The sequence below is a fragment of the Leptidea sinapis genome, chromosome 31 (assembly GCF_905404315.1).
Source record: "Leptidea sinapis chromosome 31, ilLepSina1.1, whole genome shotgun sequence".
NCBI classification, from domain to species: domain Eukaryota; kingdom Metazoa; phylum Arthropoda; class Insecta; order Lepidoptera; family Pieridae; genus Leptidea; species Leptidea sinapis.
Genome location: NC_066295.1, coordinates 1154801 through 1179959, shown reverse-complemented (window position 1 = coordinate 1179959; position 25159 = coordinate 1154801). Strand labels below are relative to the sequence as shown.

At 37.1% G+C, this 25159-nt stretch overlaps 2 protein-coding genes across 2 annotated transcripts; one reads left to right on the top strand and one right to left on the bottom strand.

Moving 5' to 3' along the window:
- The first annotated feature begins 556 nt into the window (after positions 1-556).
- On the top strand, positions 557-3015 carry LOC126974177 (exocyst complex component 8). Its single transcript, XM_050821615.1, has one exon. It carries the CDS (start codon positions 696-698, stop codon positions 2742-2744), a length of 2049 nt encoding a protein of 682 aa, XP_050677572.1. The 5' UTR covers positions 557-695; the 3' UTR covers positions 2745-3015.
- On the bottom strand, positions 3008-25159 carry LOC126974188 (vacuolar protein sorting-associated protein 33A). Its single transcript, XM_050821628.1, has 11 exons — positions 24916-25159; positions 24602-24801; positions 23856-24035; positions 23378-23498; positions 20788-20941; positions 19671-19834; positions 15022-15192; positions 13855-13980; positions 12080-12265; positions 10548-10668; positions 3008-4836 (listed from the first exon to the last, which is right to left on the bottom strand). The coding sequence occupies exons 1-11, from the start codon at positions 25030-25032 to the stop codon at positions 4556-4558; spliced, it is 1821 nt and encodes a 606-aa protein (XP_050677585.1). The 5' UTR covers positions 25033-25159; the 3' UTR covers positions 3008-4555.

The following is a 25159-nucleotide window of genomic DNA, read 5'->3' as shown; positions in this document are numbered from 1 at the left end:
ATTTGTCAACACCTTGCTGACAACGAAACGGTCATCTCGTGTTGAAGTGCAGCGATATCGACCTTGACCTGGCATGCGGGTGTATATGCCATCAGACGATGTTCTCCCGACATCGTACCGTAGTTCGAGGTGCACCGAGTGTACGAGCGATGAAACGTTGGCTGTACCCAGCGTCAGCCACTGCCCTGGCTACACCAGTTGCATCGAATGGCATTTTTTTCAGTGAAACAATGTCCGTTCAAACAATGAGCAAACACTACAAAATCAAAATAAATTATATTCGCACACTAAGTCAAAACAGAAAAGGAAATGTTAACACAGTAACACAAGTGCAATAATGTTAAACAACAACTAAATTCCAAAAACCTTTTTTTTGCCATCAGATTCTGGTAGACCTATATTATTGTATATTTCGTTTCAGGTGTATCTAAGCACCGATCGTAACGTGATATGGCTAAATTATGGTATATCTTCTACAGAAGCCACAGTAGCAAGAATAGAATAGTTGTCTGATGTCTCATATCTGTCACTGTCAGTTTTTTTGTTAGGAGTAAATAATTTATTCTTTGAATTGAATGGACTATGGAGTATGGAGCAAAGTGCCTAACCATCGAATAATGCGTGGAACGTTAATTTTTATTTAAATAAATACAAAACAGATATATTATTTTATATGTATTATGTAAACATAAAAAATGTCTGACATAAATATGGAAAAGTTTGCAGTACCAGATTTTATCCCGGAACGATATGTAAAAGAGTTAGCAAGATCGTGTGTCGGAGGGGAGGAGTTACAGCAACAAAAGGAGAAAATTCAAAGTCTTAGCGAAGAAACTGCAAATGCCCTTAAGAAAAATGTGTACGAAAACTATATGCAGTTTATTGAAACCGCCACCGAGATATCCCACCTTGAAACTGAGATGTACAAGTTATCGCACTTATTGAGTGATCAAAGAACAGTTCTTACCACTCTCTCGCAGGCATCAATACTAGGTAATGATAATTCTCTATCCCGAGAATCACTTGACAAACACGATTTGGAAGCAGAGAAAGTGGAAGAAGAGCGTAGAAATAAACTTAACTCTATAATGGAAAAAGTGGATGGTTGTGTGAATCTCTTGGATGTAGCAGAAAGAACCCTGTTACATGAAGGAGATTTATTAGAAATTGATGCTGAAGAAAACACTGCCTTACAAAGGATGCATGTATATTTATTTAATGACTGTTTAATGTTAACTTCATGGATTTCAAATCGACGAGGTCCCATGAGATATAAGTTTCAAATTAATTACCCAATAAGTACCGTTGCTGTAGTAAATGTTAGAGATTTGGGTACAGTGAAACAAGCATTTAAAGTACTAGCATTTCCTGACACTAGAGTATTTCAGTGCAATAGCTTAACTATTAAAAAAGACTGGCTTGATAAGTTTGAAATAGCTAGAAAGATGCACATAGAAAAGGAATCTTCAAAGTTGAAAAAGATAGAAAATCAAGAAAAACCAAAGCCAGAAATGCTAGAGTCCCCAAGCTTATCAGTTGAAGAAATTCCATCACCAGATATAACACCTTTACCTGATTGGTTAAGTGATGCTTCGGAGGAACTGGATGTATTAATTGTAGAAAGACATTTTCAGAAAACTTATGATCTCATGATGTCTGCCCAAAAAACATTGAATACAGAAGAATTCAAAAATCATCCACAACGAACTGATATTTTAAAAAAGATTGATCAGAAACAGAAACTTTTAACCGAGATTTTGTTGAAGGAACTAGATGTGACTCATAATTGGAGTCCGAGGGGAGGTCTGAGGTCATCGAGGCATCCAGTACAAATACTCAATAAATTTAATATGACAAGCCAATCCTGCCAACTATTTTTAGATATATGTAGTCACACTGTTAAAGCTCATGTAAAAGGTGTTCAATTAGACGGCTCTATTCTTACTTATGTAAGACAAGTAGGTGATGTGTTCTTCTGCTCATTGAGTGATGCCTTAACAGAATTCATAGTATTATTTCCCAAAAATAAAATAAGCGCTTTTATAGTATGGGCAAGCATGCAACTAAGGATCCTAATGAGTCAAATTGTTAAACAAATATTCACACCCCAGTGTGCTCTGCAATCACTACTAGAATGTGTTCAAAGTTTACGAGATCAATGTTTGCTATTTTGTGAATTTGGTCTAGATCTAAGGTTTCAAATGAATAGCTGCTTGACTAGTCCAATCAACAAGGCACTAAGAGAATATAAGGAAAAAATTGTTGACACTATTAGAGTTAAGTTGGCAGACGATAAGTGGACACCAGTTAATATGCAAACAAAATCAGGTGCTAATAAATTACTGTTGCAAATGGAAGAGTTGGGATTTAATTTAACTAAAAATGTGATAAACGAGACTTGGATAGACTTATCGAGTAGTACTATTTGGTTTATGCAATCTGTTATGACTGTTCAAAATGTCGGCCTTAAAATTGTTACACCCGATATGATGGATGTTGTCGATGAATGTATATTTGCTATATTCAATGCTCGCCTGGCAGCTACTGGGTATGACTCAAGCTATGCACAGAAAAATTTAAAGTATTTATTAGACACAGTCATGCCACTTATGATTAGAAAATATAAAGATATTGTTGGCTATGATAATGAGAAGTTAGTTAGCTTGGGTGAAAAGTTTGGTGTTAAAATTGCTCCTCCAAAGAAATCTAACATTGCAAAGTACACTAGCAATGAATATTTATGAGATAAGTATTTACTCTATATGTATAATATGCTGAAGCTTTAATATTGTATTATATAGGCATAAGCGAGCAGAATTTGTAAAATGTTTAAAACTGATCAAATTAAATTTATATTATGAAAGTTAAATAATAACAAATTTTAATAAACAGGGGCATGTTTCATGTGCTCTCTCTTTAAAACCCAACTTTTATTTATTAGTGTTTATTTAATTTAGTATTTATTTCATTTGAGTTAATAGGAAGGTACATATAATTAAAACAAAACTGAATTAATATACAGATATTTTATTACATTCCTTAACATTTTATATAATATTACGATAAATATTAATATTTTTACATTATTATCTAAGGGTAAGTATCATCTGTAATCGTAAGGATTTCTCTAAACCTAGTTTTTCCATTAACATGCTTTGATCAAATCTGTTCATGCGGTACAACAGAATAGGGTGCGAAGGTCACGTCGTGCTAGCGATCTCTTATACGTGGGTGAACAAGTCTATAGGCGGCAAAAAAGGTCGGAGTTTCTAATTTTCGGTAAATATGTAGGTAAGTATATAATTTTGAATATTTAGGCAATTAATTTTTATATAGCGCGAAATAAATAAACTCTGCTTGTTAGATAAAGTTGCCCACCACAAGATTTTTTTTTAATTTTGTAAATAAAGAACCTCTACTTAGCAAGGTAAGTACAATTCAATCAACCACAAATAATCCCAAGTTCAATCAAAGTGTAGGTAATATTAAACTAAGCAGAAATTTACCTTGCTTGTTTATTCATAGGAATCTATGCTTTCTGGGCAAACGAGACTTAACATCTTATGTCTCAAGGAGATGAGCGCAACTGTAGTGTCGCTCAGAATTTTTGGATTTTTTAGAATCCTGAGAGGCACTGCATTGTATTAGGCAGGGTGTATCAATTACCATCAGCTGAACGTCCTGCTCTTCTCGTCCCTTATTGTCATAAAAAAGCTTTGCCAATTTAATCTTAAGTTTTAATTTACATTAAAAGATGTTTATTATAATTACTTAGCGAAATAAAATACTTATAAACAATTAAAGACAAATTTAGTGTGGAATTGTGTACCTCGAGTCATAAGTGTCTTGAGTGGGATAAAATAGAATTATTCATCCTAGAGTTAAAAACTTGTAAATTAGAACTGCTTTTAGGGGAGCGGGATACAGATGTTATTTTATATGTATGTATGTTATATTTTTAAAAAAATCCAATGTAACAATTCTGTTATTTAATACATTTAGTTATTTAAGAGGCGGTAGAATTTTTTCAATACAATAGTTTAAGGCTCAGTATCCACCAAAGTGGAGAGGAGAGGAGATATATTTTGAAAACCAATCAGATTTTGTTATTGCCACATCTCGCTGCTTAGCTTCGGTGGAAATGGATCAAGCGGAGAGGAGAGGATATGTCTCATTTTTCTAAAGAATTTTGTGCCGCGTCCATCGATCGATTTCGAGATCTCACAACTCGTATATCCGCTATGAACTGCTCACATCTCCTCTCCGCTTTAGTGGATACCGGGCCTTAGTCAGCGAAACATAAATGACGTCTCAAGAGTACATTTCGTATTTTATAACATTCTCATCACTTCATTTTTGGAAAAAGGATAAATGAACCATGTTTGTCAGTAATTACAGTTTATTCAAAAGTACATAGATACTTTAGTGTTACTTCGGACATCGCCTATGAATTATCATAGGCGATTAACCATTAGGTTATCGGCAAATCAGCGAGACATGTTGAAAAGTGTAATTTTCTTAGTAGGTACATATCCATGATATTACAAGCAATTACTTATTCCGGCTCCATCAATGTTTCCATAAAAGTATTGCCGTTGACCAACTTAGTGGTCAGAACAACAAATTCAACATTTGCATCCTCAGCCTGACTTATGTTTCTTAGCATTGATATTTCATAGAAGGTACAGCCTCCGATAAAAAAGACTAGAATAACTTTGGGACTATCCACGGATGAGTTTTCGCTCGTAATGGAGTTCCTTCGCACCATACGTGGCTGCAATGTCTGTAGCTCTTCGAAAGCAGGCCCGGGTAATAGTCCTAGTATATCTACGATTCCTGAAACGAAATATAAACAGTGTAATATTAATTATTCCTTACAATATATTTTTCGTATCGTAATGGTGTAACCCACGTAGGCACATTAATGAACTTTCCAGAGATTGACATTATCATCTTAATATATATAAATTATATGACACGTTGTTTGCCCGCGATGGAGTCCTAAACTAAGGAACGGATTTTAATGGGGATTACTCCATGGAGTGCAGTTTGGTCCAACTTGAGAGATAAGATAATTTTTATTTCGATTTGGGACCCATAATTATTTTTATTTTCAATATTTGTTTTGTATGGACATATTTTCTATGAGAGAATTTATTGACGGTTTGACAGTTCTGCTGTGAAACAACTTCATTATAACAACAAGGAGCATACGTTACGAAATAATTCTTGATGTTATGAAAAATTATTGACAAATTCTTATAAAACAGTATTTTATTTTGTTATATACAGAACAACGTCTGTCGGGTAAGCTAGTAAAATATAAAGTTAAGTCAAGTTAGGAAGACGTTTCTGGGACGAAGTAAGTATCTTAATGTATTTACAACAGTAGGTAGGTGTCTAATCCAGAAATAAGTGGTACAGAATAGGAAGAGATATTATCTTGCGAATTTAGAAACGCGTGCAGAGCATGTTCTAATAGTTTTATTCAATGTCGGGTTTTTGGATTGTTTGCTTAAAGAAAGGTACAAACTGAAACCCATTCGAAAAGATAATAATATGTCTTAAACCTGAGAAGAACGAGCCTATTCAATTTAAAAATAAAATTGCATTATATTAAGTATTAATATTTATTTCATGAAATAGTCTGGTAGCCATCGCTCCATTCCCAAGTTGTGAATTGAGTGCGCTTAGTGGTTGAATTTCCATTCAACAAATGTATAAAAAAAGCGGCCAAGTGCGAGTCGGACTCGCCCATGAAGGGTTCCGTAGCAGCTAGTAACATAATATAAAAGTTCTTGTAGTTCGTTGTAACGATTTATGACGTATTAGAAAAACAAAACAATTTTCGGTGGAATTTTTGCAAGGTAATGTACATCATATTTTTTTTTAGTTTTATCATTCCATTATTTTATAAGTTACAGGGGGACGGACACATTTTACCACTTTGGAAGTGTCTCTAACTATTCAGTTTAGAAAAAAATATATATTAGAAACCTCAATATCATTTTAGAAGACCTATCCATAAATACTCCACTCGTATGGGTTTGATGAAAAAAAAATATTGAGTCCTGATTTTGCGTGAAAATCTTAATGCGGTTCACAGCATACATCTACTTACCAAGTTTCAAAAATGTAGTTCTTATAGTTTCTGAAAAAAGTGGCTGTGACATACGGACAGACATGACGGATATATAAATTTTTGCCATTTGTTTACGGAACCCTATAAAGTACCTCAGATACGAAATTTCCTGCGAAATAATGGTTAGACCATTGAAACAATATTATGTACTTGAACTAAATACTCTCAATTAATATGACTCATTTGATTATCACATCGCTCTGTTCCGAACTGTTATCAGTTTGCATTCTATAAATGTATGACTTTTGTAGATAAATAGATTATAAAGTCATTGGTAATGTATGACCAGGCTTATATAAATATTTCGACAATTCATATAGCCGAATGGTATAACTGACTACTAAGCTAGAGGTTCCGGGTTCGAATCCCGGTAGGTGAAATCATTTATATGATGAATATGGATGTTTGTTTCCTAGTAATGGATGTTTATATACATATTTGTATGTTTAAGTAAGTACATAGGGTGCACTAAAAGTATCGGGAGTGGAATATTTCCACTGTTCCTGTCATATTAAAATCTTTTTAATTGAAAACTCCTTGGTCTTAAAAATCGAATACCATTTATTATTTATTTAAAAAAAATATCGGTCTTGTCAAACTTGTTTAGTCGTTGAGAAAATGGAATTGACTGGAGAAAATTCTAGAGCGATGATTTATTATGACTTTCGAAGTGGTTTAACACAAAAACAGTGTGTTGACCGGATGATTTCTGCATTTGGTGATGAAGCCCCATCCAAAATCACAATTTATCGCTGGTTTGCAGAATTTCAACGTGGACGTGTCAAGCTCAGTGATGATCCCCGTCAAGGTCGTCCAAAAACTGCAGTCACCAAAGAAAACGTTGATGCTGTGCGTAAGCTGATTGAGGTAGATCGACATGTGACATACCGCGAAATTCAGGCAACTTTAGACATTGGCATGAGTCAAATACAAATACTTAATCTTGCATTAACAATTAGGTGTAAAAAAGTTGTTTTCCCGATGGATACCGCATTTGCTCTGTGAAGAGCAAACAGCGGCTCGCGTTACTTGGTGCGTCAGAACTCTCGAAAGATTCCACGCAGGATCCTCAAATGCTGTATACAATATCGTATCAGGTGACGAATCCTGGATATACGCGTACGAACCCGAAACAAAAAACCAGTCACGAGTTTGGGTGTTCGAAAATGAGTTAAAGCCAACAAAAATTATTCGTTCACGGAGTGTTGCAAAAAAAAATGGTGGCCATGTTGCGACTATTCCTCTTGAGGGACAAAGAACGGTTAATGCAGAATGGTATGCTAGCATTTGTTTGCCACAGGTCGTTTCTGAACTCCGTAAAGAGAACTGCAACCGCCATATCATCCTCCATCACGACAATGCGAGTTCTCACACCGCACACAGAACAAAAGAGTTTTTAGAGCATCCACCGTACAGCCCCGACCTAAGCCCTAAAGATTTCAATACTTTCCCTAAAATAAATAATAAATTGCGTGGCCAGAGATTTTCATCACCTGAAGAAGCTGTGGACGCCTACAAAACGGCCATTTTGGAGACCTCAACTTCCGAATGGAATGGTTACTTCAACGATTGGTTCCATCGTATGGAAAAATGTGCCAAATTTCTCGGAGAATATGTCGAAAAGCAATAAATACATTTTTAAATAGTAATGTTCTGTCACTTCCTTGATTCCCGAAATTTTCACTACCGCCCGCGTATATTGTATTAAATATGCCGTTGTCTTGTACCCATAGTACAAGCTACGCCTAGTTAGGGGCAATATAAAAAAAAATGTGTAAAAAGTGTGTCATTTATTTATAATATATAATACCAGTAGATTCGATACATTGTGTTGTCCAGACGATGTTTGGAGGTGATATCTATTAAAATCTAAGAAGCATAAATACATACCATGCATAAACACACCAACCAAAATTGTATCGAAATCGGCTTTGCCATTTAGGAGTTTAGAAACTAAACAGGAAAATATGTTGCTCGTCTCACTGTCGAAGGTCACGTGCAAAGGTCACGTCACTCAATAAATTCGATAGATAGCCAAGTAATATGGGATTCTCGACCTCACACACTAAGATCGAGGATAACATAACTAGCTCTCACTTTATTTTATACTTACTTGTCGATAGTTTATTAAATACAGACTTAATTGTCATCAGAGTGAAATACAAAATCGTTTATTTCACACTTTACATGTACGGGAAAGGGGGGGAATGTGGAACACTTAACTAGCAACGTTCAATAATAATAGAAAAAAATAAATGAGATTTATTGATCAACTTTTATTGCAACCTAAACTTTGCTTTTTTACCTACTTATAAGTGACAACAAAAATCAGAGTGTTATTATAAAAAATATGAATGAAAAAACAAATATTGTCATTCCTTTTTACCTGATATCCTATGGGGTAATTGAGATCATCCCGCGGGGTAAATGGGAACGGTATGGGGTAATTAGGAACGCACATTAAAATCTTTATAAATACACTACAGTTGTTTTGGTTGACACATATCACACACGTAAGTAAGGACTAGTATCGCCAGCAGTGCATTTTTCATGTGCACAGAGTTTTTAGATGGCGCATAGGATCTAATCCTCTGCCAGTGGGGAGTCTTTTCTGTTTTTCATCGAGTTGATTTTTTATTGCTATGCTGGATAAAACTTGAGAATGTGTCTTACTACGTCGTAGAGAAGTTGTTGAAATATTTGCACAAACTCAACAAGCAGCACTAGGGGTAAGTATGTGGAACGCTAGGGGTAATTAGGATCGTTCGCAATCACCTCCATTACGCTATTCCTAATATCCCGAAGTAGGTTATATAATAATAATAATAATGTAAATGAACGCCATCTTGAATTGTATTTTTGGTGAACTTCAAATCCCGTAATGTTTGAAAACAGATATTACGTGCATGGTAGTAATAGAATATGGTGCGTTTGATTGAACAAAATCGTAAAAGTTACCTTACCTTAATATAACACACGTCAAAATTATAAGAGAAACGCAAACTCACAGTGACAGCGTGCTGTCTTTCACTCTCGCTATTGCGTAAGCACTGAAGGGCGCTGGATACATCTATTAAACGAATCCGGTAATCTTGTGCCCGTGGAAGTATTACTTATCTAATTGTTCTCAAATCCCCCAATCTCCCCTACATAGTAACATTTTATGCTGACCCTCACACTAGGCGTTGCCTGTGTTTTGGGGGAAATAGTAAATTTAAAGAAAATAAAAACATACAAGCGGCTAGTGACAACAATCTGATAGCAAAAACCTAACTAAACAAATAAATATATAATCTTAAAGTAATAACTAACTACGTAAGTATTATATTGTGTGTGTATACACACATATGCGCGTGAGAGTTAGTGTATTGTGTATATCTGTTTTTGTTAGGATAAGAAGATTTTCGGTTTCCATATCGTTGATCGGTGGATGGTTGTATATCTAAATATTATGATAGAAGCTTTTTAGCCTTGAAAATGGAATGTATTTCAAATTTATATAGCTGGACTAGCTTTTTATAATAGCGACGTACAAATGCAGTTTTAAAAGTGGTAACAGACAATTTGAAAACTCAGTTTTTAAGTAGGGTGTCATGAGAACCGTGTAGTGCTGCCACTTAACATTATTATAAAATGATTCAGTCTCTGAATTTTTATCATGATTTCCTAATTCACGAAACACACTACTAACGACGTCCACTAGTGTAGTAAATTAGGGAAACAAAGACTGAAACGAATTAGACTGCTGGAGGCACAGGAAGCCGGCTATATAATGGGTACCACAACGGCGCCTATGTCAGCCGTGAAGCAGCGATGTGTAAACATTACCTTGTTTTGGTCTGAAGGGCGCTGTAGCTAGTGAAATTACTGGGCAAATGAGATTTAATATCTTATGTCTCAAGGTGACGAGCGCATTTGTAGTGCCGCTTAGAATCTTTAGCGGCACTGAATTGTATTGGGTAGGGCGTATCAATTACCATCAGCTGAACGTCGTGCTCGTCTCGTCCCTTATTTTCATAAAAAAAAGACGCCACGATAACAGCTTGATGTACTGTTAGTGTCAATGTGTCAAGAGTTTCTCGCCGCCTCCGCAGTCCTGCCGTGATCACGATTCATGCAATTGGATCGAAACATCGGCTTCAAATAAATTAAATATATATCGTGAGTACCCATTATAATAAAATACAAATGATTTGAGTTTTCTTTAGTGTTAATTTCGCCAATATTTGTCTTTAAACAATTCGACACGTGTTTCGCCTCCACACGAGGCATCCTCAGGACGTGTTGCCTCGCCAAAATCTGGCACGAGACTCAAATAATTTGTATAATTATGGATTTCCGCAAAGTAGCGCCTACTTCAATAAATTTTCATTATAATAAAAACTATTATTCAGTCTGGTCTCACCATTCCATGATCTGTTCTTCGCAATTTGCTCGCATATCTTCACCGTGAGCGGAATGTACTTGCTAGTTACATAGCTCATCTCTCCGGAGCCCTCAGTTTCTTCATCTGTCAGATTCAATGCCTGGAAATGATTAGCTTTATTTATCCATGTAAAACTTATTGTAATGCACAAATACTGTATTATTACTAAAGTTGCAAATTTATGATTAAAGGCCGGAATGCATTACCGCGGCACTGCGCGGCACGTAGCGTCAAAATATTATTTCAACCATTTTGTATGGAGCATGTCGCACCAGAGCGATGCTGCACTGAGCGTCGCTGCATAGTTGTCTCCGAGAGAATATTTTGAAGCGCAACATCGCGACGCGCGGTGAAGCGACGCTCAGTGCGAAGTATGCATACTATTAATTGTTAAGTTTATCAACTTGTCTTCAAAATTCTGAAATAAGTGTGAAATCGGGCCGAGTAATCAAGAAGGCGAAAAAAATAAAAAGTGATATTCGCCTTCTTGAAAGCGTGACCTTGGTATTCAGCAATCCATTTCTTCTTATTTTTTTTCTCTTTACTAATTCGTATTTTTTCTGCACACAATAAAGAAATAATAACGAAATCCTCGTGAGTATCGCTCATCTTGTAGTGATGTTTGCACGCAAACTGGTATAGAAATCACGCGAGCTGCCGCATACTGCAGTAGTAATGCGGTAAGTACCGTCTAGCGACGTGAAGCGACGCGCAGCTAAGCGCCGCTCTAGTGCGGTCCGGCCTTAAGTCATTTAAATATTATGTGTGATTAGTACTAATATGTACTACTAATTAGAGTATAAATTGAACGTCTGCAATGTAGACTGTTTTGATACAAGTGACGTGGAGAGATGTCAATGGACAGTTTAATTGTATTAAATCTTGATAATATACTTAAGGCAACCTTATTAAATTTTAGTAACTTTAATCTCTGCAAATTGGTAAAGGCCACATACCCTATTTCCTACGCGGCATGTGACCGCGTCTTCCTGTACCAAAATTTCTACTAAATAAAAATGTATGAAAATTTTTACTCCAACTATTCACGATATGTAAATATATTGATAGTATACTGTCCAAGCAGTCTTTTCAATCAAACAAACTGACGCACCGTCGTGCAGCATTGGCATGATATTGGTAACATCACGGAGCTTTTTTTTTTTGAAAAAAAGAACTGCGTTATAATAATATATTTTTATTTTCTGAATCAGCCTGGTGGTGTTAGCCCAATTACATGTATGCATCATTGTAAATAATAGCTTACCCTATGGTAATTAATAATTATTTAATAATGTCTATACATTATTAAATAATTATTTTAAAAGAACAACCACTTGGGTGTTCTCCTTTGAAACAGTATTTTTAACATTTTATAGGATCATGTATAACTTCGCCCAAAAAATCTCTTACTAATTCCATAGCCGATTTAAAAAGTTAACATCTGTTTCTGGTTTTAAAAATAAGCTCGCTAAAACACCGCTGAAAAATTTGCTTGTTCTATTGCCACATACCTTCTTTATAACTGCGTACTGCCTAGTTCCAGTTTGAGTCCTCAGCAGTCCACACTTCTCCAAGTTACAGATAGTAAGCCAAGTTTTCAGTCCGTAAGTCTGCACCAGCTCCCTCTTGTAGTACTCCAATACTTTCGGCTTCAGGCCTGAGCTGGTCACACATTGCAGACAGACCAATCTTAGAACCTGTGTTAAGATATTAACATTATAGGATTATTATAATAAATGTCTCAAGTTCTATTTTTGGAAAATTTATTGAAGTATTACTTTGCGGAAATCCATAATTATACAAATGCTTTGAGTTTTCTTTAGCGTTAACATAACATGTTTACATTGTTGAATGAACAAACAAATTTAGTCCCATCACCTTTGTTACGTATCTCTTCCGGGGTTAATACGTCACAACAGCCGACCAATCACAGCGCGTCAGTTCATGGGACGAAGGTATAAAAGAGCGGCTTCCGGCTCATTTGATTCAGTCTCGTGCCAGATTTTGGAGAGATAACACGTCCTGAGGATGCCTCGTGTAGAGGCGAAACACGTGTCGAATTGTTTAAAGACAAATACTGGTGGAATTAACACTAAAGAAAACTCAAATCATTTGTATTCTATTTTTGGATTCTGTGTATGTGTTTGTTCATAGCAATAGCAATGACATAACAATATTGGGTATTTCAATAAAAAGAGCGCAAAAAAAAAGAATGCTGGGAGAGTCTTGCACCGCATCTTCTCTCTCAGAGCGCCATTTGTTTCCGAAGCGGTGGTAGTATCTAGTATATTAGAAACGACATCAAAAAGAATTCTAAAGGAATTTATGCCTTTTAATTACACAAAACAGTATCATATAAATAAAATAAAATAGCCTTTATTCAGACAAAATACTTAATCTTATTTTACATGCATTATTATTATTAAAATTTGACAGTAACACGAAACAGTATCTAGTATTATCGTATTTAGGCACGTCATCTTTTTTTTTATGACACTAAGGGACGAGACGAGCAAGATGTTCAACTGATGGTAATTGATACTCCCTACCCATTACAATGTAGTGACGCTCTTGAAACACCCAAATATTCTGAGCGGCACTACAACTGCGCTCGTCACCTTGAGACATAAGAAGAAGTCTCATCTAAAAATCATCATCGTCATCAGCCGGGAGACGTCCACTGCTGGACAAAGGCCTCCCCCAAAGATCTCCACGACGATCGATCCTGCGCTGCCCCCATCCAACGTATTCCGGCGATCTTGACCAGATCGTCGGTCCATCTATTACGTGTGGTGTCTCACCAGAATAGCACCACCCCATGTCCTTCCGTGGGTGTCGTAAGAGGCGACAAACGGCCGTTCCCAACATTCAGTCTATCTCCGGTTGTGGCCTACTAGATATAAAAATCGTAACTATCGTTGAATTTTCTGTCCCAATAAACTTATCGACGGTAACTCACCTTATCCGTACAAGCTGTCTGTCAATGGGATGACGTATAGCTTACCAGCGATAGAAGTTTGTATGGAAATTGCAATTCACGCGTCCCACTATAAGGCGATAAGAATGACTTATCGGGTATATTGGGACAGCTTCAGATTACTGACAGTAGAAGGTAGTAATTTATCTCTATCTGTAGATAGTATATTGGGAACGGCCGTAAGGGATACAAACAACGGAGGGTGGCAGCATCTTTCGTTCAGAGCACACCATATACTGCAATCGCCAACCCCCCTGCCAAGCTTGGCGATTATGGCAAAGAAATCCCCAAAAATGACTAAATTCTAACCTTTGTCAGCGGAGCTTTCTGCGCTATCAGATCCTCTATGTAAGGGTTCACCTTCTCATTATCAACACAGTTCAGGAAGTCCTCCTCACATTGTATCTTGTCCTGGAACTCAAACGAGTCTCCTGTCTGTAATAAAACACAAATTAAGGTCAACTAGACAAGATAGAGATTTACAAAGACTTAGGTGTTAATTTTTTTTTATAAAACCATTAATGAAGAGTCTCGTAATTTGATAATAATTAAGGTACGGACAGACGTGCTCAAAAAAACCGTGCTTTTAACTATGCTTAAAGTTAGCATGCTTATGCCACTGTTCACATTTGCCAGCAATAAGCATGCTTGCTTAAGCATACTCATAAATTAGCATGCTCAAAGCAAACGTACCGGACAGACGTGCTGCTATTTGGCACCAGGCTCTTGGACAAAATGGATGTACAAAGATATAGTGACAGTTATATCCATACAGAACTCAATAAAATAATCATAGTCGCCCGCCGCGGATCGAGATCAAATCGATAATAGCATGCTAATAAGCAAACCTGTTCAGACGCGCTCGGAGCACGCCCCCTTCTACCCGCGCCACAGGTAGCATGCTCGAAAATCAAACGTCGTTTGATTTTTAAGCACGCTCTAAATAAGTATGCTCATTACAGTACACACGTGCTACTAATGAGCACATGCTCAATAAAAGCATGCTTTCGTGCTAGTAATGAGCACGTCTGTCCGTACCTTAAATCACAATAGAGGTTTGATTATGAGAGCACAGTCTTCTTAAATAATCATTTTATACGCAAATAAAACTGAAAATAAAATTTTATGAACGATGTGGGACTCGACCTGAGATTTGAACAAGATTTTGTGGCGATGCGTCACTCGAACGGTTGGCTCAGTTGGATAGAGCGCTCGCACGGAACGCGAGAGCTGTAAAATCGTGCGTCACTAAATTCTCTTACAGAAAATATGTCCATACAAAACAAATATTGGAAAAAAAATAATTATGGGTCCCAAATCGAAATAAAAACTATAATTTCTCTCAAATTGGACTAAACTGCACTCCATGAAGTTGCTGCACCCGTTATAATCCGTTCATTAGTTTAGGAGTCCATCGCGGACAAACAACGAGACACGTAATTTATATATATTAAGATTAATTGAATAGTTTGTTACCTCCTTCAGATATTCCGCAATGGCAGTGTGCGTGGCCAGAGATTGCTTGTTAGCGAGAAGCTGCGGCAGACGAGACACAAACTGTTTGATCTCCTGCACTGTCTTGTCGTTGTGTCGCTCTTCCAGCTGTCTCTTGATAATTCCAGCCTTCTTGGACAACAGCGACCCTGCCTAAAGTTACATAATAGTTATTTTTGCAACTGATGTGTTATAAGGGGTATTAAATTCGCCGGCGAGTGTTTTAATACATAATTATCATCATTTGCATACAAGACTTTATCTACACCCATAATATGAATCCTCAACAAAAGATTCTGAAACAGCTTACTGCTAACATTAAACAAGCCAGTTCTAGTAACCATTACATCATACAAACGAGTGTTGTAATGAAAACGGATGATGTAAGGTCTATCTTCTATGCAGGTCTCTCTCGGGAAAACGTCGACCAGTGCGGGGTGAAACTTGTGTCTTCTATCGAGTCCTCTCTCGAGAAGGTCGCGGAATGGGGTAAGTTGAACCTTGTCCAATTTAACCCCCAGAAGACTCAAGTTTGCGCGTTTACCACTAAAAAAACCCCATTTGCCGTATCACCGCTCTTCGAGAACACTTCCCTTAAAGCCTCGCCTAGTATCGGAATACTGGGTCTCGAAATCTCGAGCAATTGCCAATTCCGTGGCCATCTGGAGGGCAAAGCCAAACTGGCTTCAAAGAAACTGGGCGTCATAAATAGAGCACGGCAATACTTCAAGCCGGCCCACATTCTAGCGCTCTACAAAGCGCAGGTCCGGCCTCACATGGAGTATTGCTGTCATCTCTGGTCTGGCGCACCCCAGTATCAGCTCGATCCATTTGACCGCGTGCAACGCAGAGCAGCTCGAATTGTCGGGGACCCAGTACTCTGTGAACGGCTGGATCACTTGGCGTTGCGTAGAGACGTCGCTTCATTGTGTGTCTTCTACCGCATTTATCACGGGGAGTGTTCCGAAGAGCTGTTCAACCTGATTCCTGCCGCCGAATTTCACCTTCGCACGACACGCCACAAGTTACGATATCATCCCCACCATCTGGATGTGTGGCGGTCCTCCACAGTGCGGTTTTCAAGGAGCTTTCTTCCTCGTACCACGAAGCTGTGGAATGAGCTTCCTTGTGCGGTGTTTCCGGGTCGATACGACATGGGTACCTTCAAGAAAAGCGCGTACACCTTCCTTAAAGGCCGGCAACGCTCTTGTGATTCCTCTGGTGTTGCAGGAGAGTGTGGGCGGCGGTGATCACTTAACACCAGGTGACCCGTACGCTCGTTTGTCCTCCTATTCCATAAAAAAAAAAAAAATGTAATGTTGTACTGAATTTCATTACAACACTCGTTTGGATGATGTAATGGTTATTAGGACATTGGGTGTTTTAATGTTGGCAATAAGCTAACTGTTTCAGAATCTTTAATAGAGGCATTTAATGCATGGGCGTAATTATTTACATATATTTATATATAGTTACATTCTCATATCAGACATTACTTTACACCAGGATGTCTTCTAAACATTATTGAAGCTCAACTCCGTTCTTGTGCCTATTAGCGTAGTTGCTTTTTTAGGAACTTATCAGCCAAATACTAGATGGCAACTCAATTAATAAATCAATGAGCTGAGAAGAATATTCCATGACGTGTCGCTGCATTAAAACAGGCTTAATAGCACAAAACATATACAAGGTGGCTCGCTGGTCGGTTTTTAACAGATCTTATATCTTTAAAAGAGCAGTTCTTGTATATATATATATATATTATGAATCTCGGAAATGGCTCCAACGATTTTAATGAAATTTAGTATACAGGTAGTTTCGGGGGTGAGAAATCGATATAGCTAGGTTTCAATTTAAAATAATGTAGTTGGATCCTTGTTATAATGAGAAACAGCTACAATAACATACGAATACAAAGGTAAGTTTCGCCACTATATAGAAGAATATAATAGCTCAGATGGGACATTGGATGATCCGGAAAGCAGAAGACCTCGGTTCGAGTCGAGATTTCCTATTAGTTTTATTTTTGTCCAAGTTTTGTACATTCTTAAAAACTCGGGCAAGGCTCGGTCGTTCGGATATTTATATATAAATCGAACAAAACGTGGGAAGGGCTTTCCATATTAGCCCCCACTGCATGGCGGCAGTGTGACTGGTGTCACACTAACCGAATTTAAGTACTCCATGCTCGCTTCTTATTCTGTAATGAAAGTAGTTGCTTAATATTTGAATACATCCCCAATAAATAAAGCAATTCACTAATAATTAAGGGTAATTCGTGGTGTGTACTGTACACATAACGAATTACCCGTTATTTACGTGACCCGTGATAAGTAATTATTTATTACCAATACACAAACCCAGAGGCCTTTGATACGGTTGATACGTATGCGTTTTCTTATAATAGTTTGCAAACTCAACTTGAGAATTCTAGATCTATATCTAAGTAGCTAAGATGCATTAAAACTCACATTATATGCAGTGTACGTCTGGGCAATGCTGCAATCTCACTTATTTCTACCGAAAATTAACGGTTAGTGTAATTACAGGCAATAATTTATTATTTTATTAATAATCTCTACATGACAGACCACCATTTAGTGATGTGAGGTCCGTACACTTTAAAAATCAGAACCGTCTGCAAAATACCACCTAGCGTAATCCTAAATGCAAATCAAACGTTACGTCATTTCGGAGTTCAAGCAGTTACTGTTTCAACGCATGCTCAGGAACGAGTTGGTTTGTAGATTTTAGTTTAGTTAGAGGTTTTGCAAAGCACTGACAAAAAAGATTTATTATTCACAGATACAGATAAGCTCAGATTAAAATATGAAGGGAAGGGAAAAAGGATTATGGTTCGAAATCAAAGGTAAAAATAGCTCCGTAATTGATAAATGTAACAGCAGTATGTAAATACATAAGTATATACTGCGCTATGCGTTGCGTAATTAATTACTTATCTGTCGGTTAAGTTTACTAAGTAGTCAATTAATATTTATTTTTCTTGATATATATCGCGAAACATCACCCTAATCGAATATCACTAGTATCTCACCCGTCCGGGAGGTCACTCGCAAAATCGACAACGACACATTCGGAAGGATACGACAATACTCCGAATATATCGCGATTACCCTACTCTGACAAATGTTCGATTCCTTATCGTTTATCGTAAGCATAGACTAATATTTAGATTTTTTTTCGATCTTAGAGTGAATGAATTATGCGCAAACCTTGAAAAACTAAATATTATCTGTGCTATGTCGCTGTTCAGTGTCAAAAGTCAAAACACAGCTTAGGCGCTAAGGACCATGCCAGACTCTGCACCACCAATTTGATATCATTTACACAAAATGTAAATATTCAAAAATTATGTAATGAATATAATATGACCACTTAAAATTGAATAAATAATACAAAACTTGCGGATAATTAAATGTAACTCAACCTTTCTCGTCGACTTCCTATTTCTCAGGCGGCCATTTGCATTACTTTCTACGCATAAACGATCAACAAAATGACTTAAATTACTTTGTAGTAAAAAAATCCTGTTGAATAGTAAATCACATATAATTATTTTAATAATATTTATTAAGTATGTATATTGTATGGCAAATATATCTATACAACTTGAAACGATAATAGCAACGACAGCCTAGGAGGTGTCGTTGAGATTATCGTAAAAGTGACGTTTATTTATTTATCTACACCCATGCTTTAAATCCTCTATTAAAGATTCTGAAACAGTTAGCTTATTGCCAACATTAAAACACCCAATGTTCTAATAACCATTACATCACCCAAAAGAGTGTTGTAATGTTGTACTGAATATCATAACAACATTCCTCTGTTTTTTTTATCCCTTCATGCGCAGAGTTTCAACATACAGCCACATTCTTATTGCTCGATGCGTGGTATCTGTATGAATTTCAAAAAGAACATTTTCGTTTACGCGCGCAACCACACCCCAGAATGTCGCGCGTTAAAAAAAGTAGGTTATTCGAATCCCCGCCATTTTTCTTCGATATTTTTATTGTTTTGTTTACAAAAAATAAGCGATTCATTTTAAACGCTGCAAAAGAACATTATATACGAGTGAATTTTAATTATTTCACTATACAAAATGTAAATTACTACTAAAATAAATAATTGTTTCATTAATACTTATTTTATTTGTATATAATCAGTAATGAATGATATTAGGTTACTACTAGGACTGGTGTTTTAATGTTAGCAGTAAGCTAACTGTTCCAGAATCTTTTAGAGGATTCATATTCTGGGTGTAGATAAAGTCTTGTATGCAACTGTTGATAATTAGGTATTAAAACACTCATGTGATATTATTATCACACTCGGCTTCGCCTCGTGTTCCACTTTCGTGTTTTAATACCCCTTATTACACAACAGTTGCATAAATAACTATTATGATTTGTCAAATTCGAATATTCGTCTCTGACATTTTCAACTAAGAGTAGGGTTAGGACCGATAATATCGAAAAATGTTTCGTTCATTCAATCATCGTTTCGACATTAAATACGATGTAACTAAGAGTAGGATTCGACACGACTAATGCCACGATATATCGAATATCGACTTTAAGAGTAGGCCCCCTTCTCTATAGTTTTCTTACTTGTGAAAAGCCACAATCCCGTAGTTCCGTAAACAATTCTTCACTCGAGTTGAGTATGACACGTTTCTTCTCTTGAGCTGTCACTTCAGGGTTTGCGTCGTCAGGACTAACGAACTTGTGTCCGGGGAAAGTCGCGGTAGAGCTCTTTATATTGAAGAGTTCGTCTGAAAAATGTCACGTCATTAATACACTAGACAGAGTCGCCTGCGGTCTTGGCAAACTTACTCGGTTTTTTCCACTCGAATCAACCTTTTCATCCACACTCTCTTATCCTTGCTGGGCTTCTGGTCCGTCCTCAGTTCATCTTCTTTTTTTAAATGAAAGTGGGACGAGACGAGCAGGACGTTCAGCTGATGGTAATTAATACGCCTTGCCCATTACAATGCAGTGCCGCTCAGGATTATTGAAAAGCCCAAAAATTCTGAGTGGCACAACAATTGCGCTCGTCACCTTGAGACATAAGATGTTAAGTCTCATTTGCCTAGTAATTTCACTAGCTACGGCGCCCTTCAGACCGACAGCTTCACGGCGGAAATAGGCGCCGTTGTGGTACCCATAATCTAGCCGGCATCCTGTGCAAAGGAGCCTCCCACTGGTATCTCTGATTTTATCGTTAAATGTACTACTAGGTCGACCATGTCTAATATTTTTATGCAAAATTGTTCTATTAATTTATTTATTTACTCTTCGTTAATGCATCCTTTCTATAAGACCAAACCACCTTCAACCTATTACCAATATTATAAACAACTATATAATTATTGGTTATAATTTTTATTTCTGGTTCATCAATATTGCTGGTTACGTATTGAACGATGACTCTGTGGGTATTCAATTGTGGTATGCTCTGACCGACCGTGGCGGTGCGATATAGTGGAAGTACTTTCAAAATTTTTATAACAAGAGTTATGGTATGAGGCATTTGGTGTTCCATTCACAATTTTAACATCAATCATCCTGATAATTGACATATATAATTCATATATTTATCAGGTAATCCAAAAAGGATCTAGAATTTTAATGGAAAACACATGGGCGATCTCCCCGAGGTCTTCCTCGTGGGTTCGCCAGTTTCAGGGGAAAGTTATGACAAATTATGTTACACAATGGCAATTACCTATGAGCCCTTCGTATGTTAGTTGTGTAGCTGTAACACTTATGAGATCAATATTACGATCGATGAGGAAAAGTTGGTCAATGCAAGATGTTGTGGCTCCCTTAGGACCTAAGCCTTGTTCTTCTTTATTCAGTCGACACAAAAGATCCCACACCTGCAATATAATATTAAAACCTTTAGGCCTCGACACAAATTATTATATTAGATCAGGGGTGCTCAAACGGTCGATCGGGATCGACAGGTCGATCGAGAGTGCTTTTTGAGACGATCTCGAGAAAAAAATCCCAATCCCAAAAATCCACGCTTCAACATCCAAAGTCACTATTTAGTTAAGCTTAGAACTTTAGAACGCGTTTGTTTTGTAAGAACCAATAAACTCGCAATTTTGAATAATTGAAACATTTAAGAGCAGACCTACACTTACCTCGACTAAAAAAATGCATATTTTGCGCAAAACTAATATCTATGTCATCGTGACACTCTACCTAGACGACAATCCTTCACCACACATACTTGAAGCCTCTCAGAGCTGATCGATCGTAGTCTAACAATTTTGAGGTAGATCGCCAGCAGATCAAGCTTGAGCACCCCTATATTAGAGAGTATGGCATGCTCTCGACGCCATGGTAATGGGGAGTCCCTAAAATTGTGTGTTACGATTGATAACAGACTGGCCTATGTGATAATGTGTTCTCATACCATAATACAATACTGCTACTTACTCTAACAATGTTTTCTCATTACTATACCTTTTTTTATGGAATAGGAGGACAAACGAGCGTACGGGTCACCTGGTGTTAAGTGATCACCGCCGGCCACATTCTATTGCAACACCAGAGGGATCACAGGAGCGTTGCCGGCCTTTAAGGAAGGTGTACGCGATTTTTTTGAAGGTACCCATGTCGTATCGCCCCGGAAACACCTCACAAGGAAGCTGATTCGAGAGCTTTGCAGTACGTGGAAGAAAGCTCGTTGAAAACCGGATTGTGGAGGACCGCCACACATTCATATGGTGGGGATGATATCCTTGTAGCGTGTCGTGCGAAGGTGGATTCGGCGGCAGGAATCAGGTGTTTAACCTCGGAACACTCCCCGTGATAAATGCGGTAGAAGACATACAATGAAGCGAAGTCTCTACGCAACGCCAAGTGATCCAGCCGTCCACAGAGCACTGAGTCCCTGACAATTCGAGCAGCTCTGCATTGCACGCGGTCAAATGGATCAAGCTGATACTTGTTCCTTAACACCTGTGCCTTAAATTTTTTTTTTTTTTTTTTTTTTTTTTTTATGGAAGAGGAGGACAAACGAGAGAGGTCACCTGATGGTATGTGATCACCGCCACTCATAGTCATATAACACCAGAAGAATCACAAGAGCGTTGCCGACCTTATAAAGCATCAAAAAAATGTACATATGAATTCGTAAGCTGAAAACTAGTTACGGGCCAGAATTGAACCGGTGGCTCCGTGGTGAGAGTCAAAGGTTCAATTTATTGCGCCACCGATGCTTTTATCATTCAATAACACAATGACGCAAAATGTTTTACTGCCAACCTTCTCATATATATATCGACTAGACGTCGAGACAGTTATGTATTTAGTGGTTGGAGTTTACCCGCTATTTATATTTATTACATATAATATTACGCTATTATTAAGTATTAAGTACTTCGTTGTCGTTTGTTGTATGTAGACCTGACATGACAGAAGCTGGTGGATCTGGTTCAGTGATCCCCAGCTTCTGTGCAGGTGGTGCGGGATGCAGGATTTGTGGACTGTGTGTATGTGGCGGAATAAGTTTAAGGCGTGAACAAAGAGTATTGATGGAAGGAGCAAGAAGCGAAGACGCGGAATATGGTATGGTATGGTATAGGGGGAGCCCCTATTAATGTTTCCGCAATTAAACCACTAGTATGGGTACATTTTGAGTGCAGTATTGGCCAGTTACTCCAACCAGCCCAGTTCCTTCCAGAAGTTCAGAACATTCCTGGGGTGTTCACAGAGATCCTAGAGCGACCTCATATTGGTTAAGGTTTTTGCCCGTTGGTTGGCCACCCCCGCACATTCCAGGATTACGTGAGTGACCGTTTCGTCCTCGGCTAGACAGACTTAGGACTGTCCGTTATGCCGATTGTGAAAAGGTGCTTGTTTAGTGATGTGTGACTCGTTAGGGTGCCCACCATTATACGGATGTCCTGTCTGTTGAGGCTGATAAGTCTATGTGTCAGTTTGGGCGACAGTGCAGGTATCGCTTCTTTCGACTGTCTACAGCTTGAGACCTTCATCCATCGGTTGTTGTGTAGGTTGTTGGTGAGAGAGCATATCCATGAGCGCATTTGGCTGAAGGGCAGTGGCAGAAGTGGCAATGGACCAGTCACTAGGGTTGCAAAGTTGCCACCTTGCAAGCTCACCCGCTGCATCACTACCCAACGAACCGCTATGTCCCTTGATCCATTGCAGCAAGCGCGGAATGGAATGAGGATTATGAATATGAAATTAGTAAATTGCCGCGAACAGAAGCAATCAAATATGTTTTGCATAGAGTAAATTGGAAAAATAAGTAACTGAAAATTTATTATTTCAATAAGTACCTGTTTGGCGGCTTGTCCTTTACCATAAACCTTTGGAATAATCCCATACAGTTGTTGTATGGTGCGCAAAGCTTGTGCAGCATTGTATAAGCATGTTGGATCACCCTCTAAGTAGTTCTCACTAAAAGAAATCATTAATGAAATATAAATATAAATATAAATAAATATAATAAATATAAATATAATACAATACTAGTTTACTATCTGTGGCAAGACACACTAAAACCATGTTTATTTATAATTAGAAATTAAGATGTGTTGATTAGTTAGTTAAATATTATTATTTGTTAGTTAAGTAAATATTGTATCAGTTTCATAGTTTTAATATTGTAAAAAGGGTTCGCCCGTATATAATAAATAAATAAATAAATTTAATTTATTCTGAGAAGATAAATACTTTCATATATATCATGTTTTTACCTAAATGTCAGCCATGAATGCACAATAAAGGTCATCAGATCAAGTAAAAGTCTCTTACCGGAAATCATTTTGCAGTTCTAGTGACATAACATCACTATCAAATGGGAATATATCACATATGAACTCCTTTAAAATCACATTTGATAATACTCCTCTATTCTTTAAGTGGTTCTCACAAATCTCACTCTTTCGTGGCACAAAGAACACATGGAATTCAACAGGAGTACTCTGTTTGCCCCTGAAATATAAATTGTTGAAGATAATTTCTAAACACAAAATATTGTGAATGAAGTATTGTGTAAGATTAACATATAATGAGATAGGGAATGCACTGAAAGGGGCCATATCAAGATAATAAAATGTTATTATATTGATGGCTAATATTATGAAACAGAGCTGAGCTGACAATATATCTCAATATATATAAATTATGTGTAACATTGTTTGTCCGTGATGGATTCCTAAACTAATGAACGGATTTAAATAAGAATTACATCATAGGGTGCAGTTTAATTTAACTTGAGAGATAGGATAGTTTTTATTTCGATTTGGGACCCATAATTATTTTTATTTCCAATATTTGTTTTGTATGACCATATTTTTTATGAGAGAATTTATTGACACACGGTTTGACAGTTCTGCTGTGAAACAATTATAACAACAACAGGGAGCATATTTTACTAAATAATTCTTGATGTTATGAAATATTATTGACAAATTCATGAAAAATATTATTTTATTTATTATGTACAGAACAGCGTCTGTCGGGTCAGCTAGTATACTATATGTCAATGGAAAACTTACCTCAAATAAAGAATATAGTCAGCGACTAGATCCATCAAAGCTACCTTAGGCCGTGCAATAAATATGATGTGTTTCACAGCAATTGTGGGCAAGTTACCCGGCCGTAGAGGAAACATATCAATAACTTCGTGTTCTGTTAAAAGTGAATGTTGTGCCACAAGTCCAACGGGACCCGCCAGCCACTCATCCCAAATTGTTACCTACATTAAATAAAACATTGACTGTACATTTATGAAATATAGAAATGTAAATACAAGTTATATATTTTTATGACATACTTTATATCTTGATAATTAAATAATAAATACAATTACCTTAGGCCCCTCACACAATTGCAGTAAATTAAGTAATTCCTTTCTCATAGTTTCCTGTAATATAGATACATTGAGTCTACCTCCCGACAAATGGGAAGACATTTTAGTCTCCTTCATTTTAATGTGATTTAATTAACTTTCAGTTAATTCTAGCGGTTTAATAAATAATTGAACAAATTTTCCAGAAAGAAAAACTAAAAGTGAAAAATCACAAATTGAAAAAAAAATTATTGTTGATAAACAA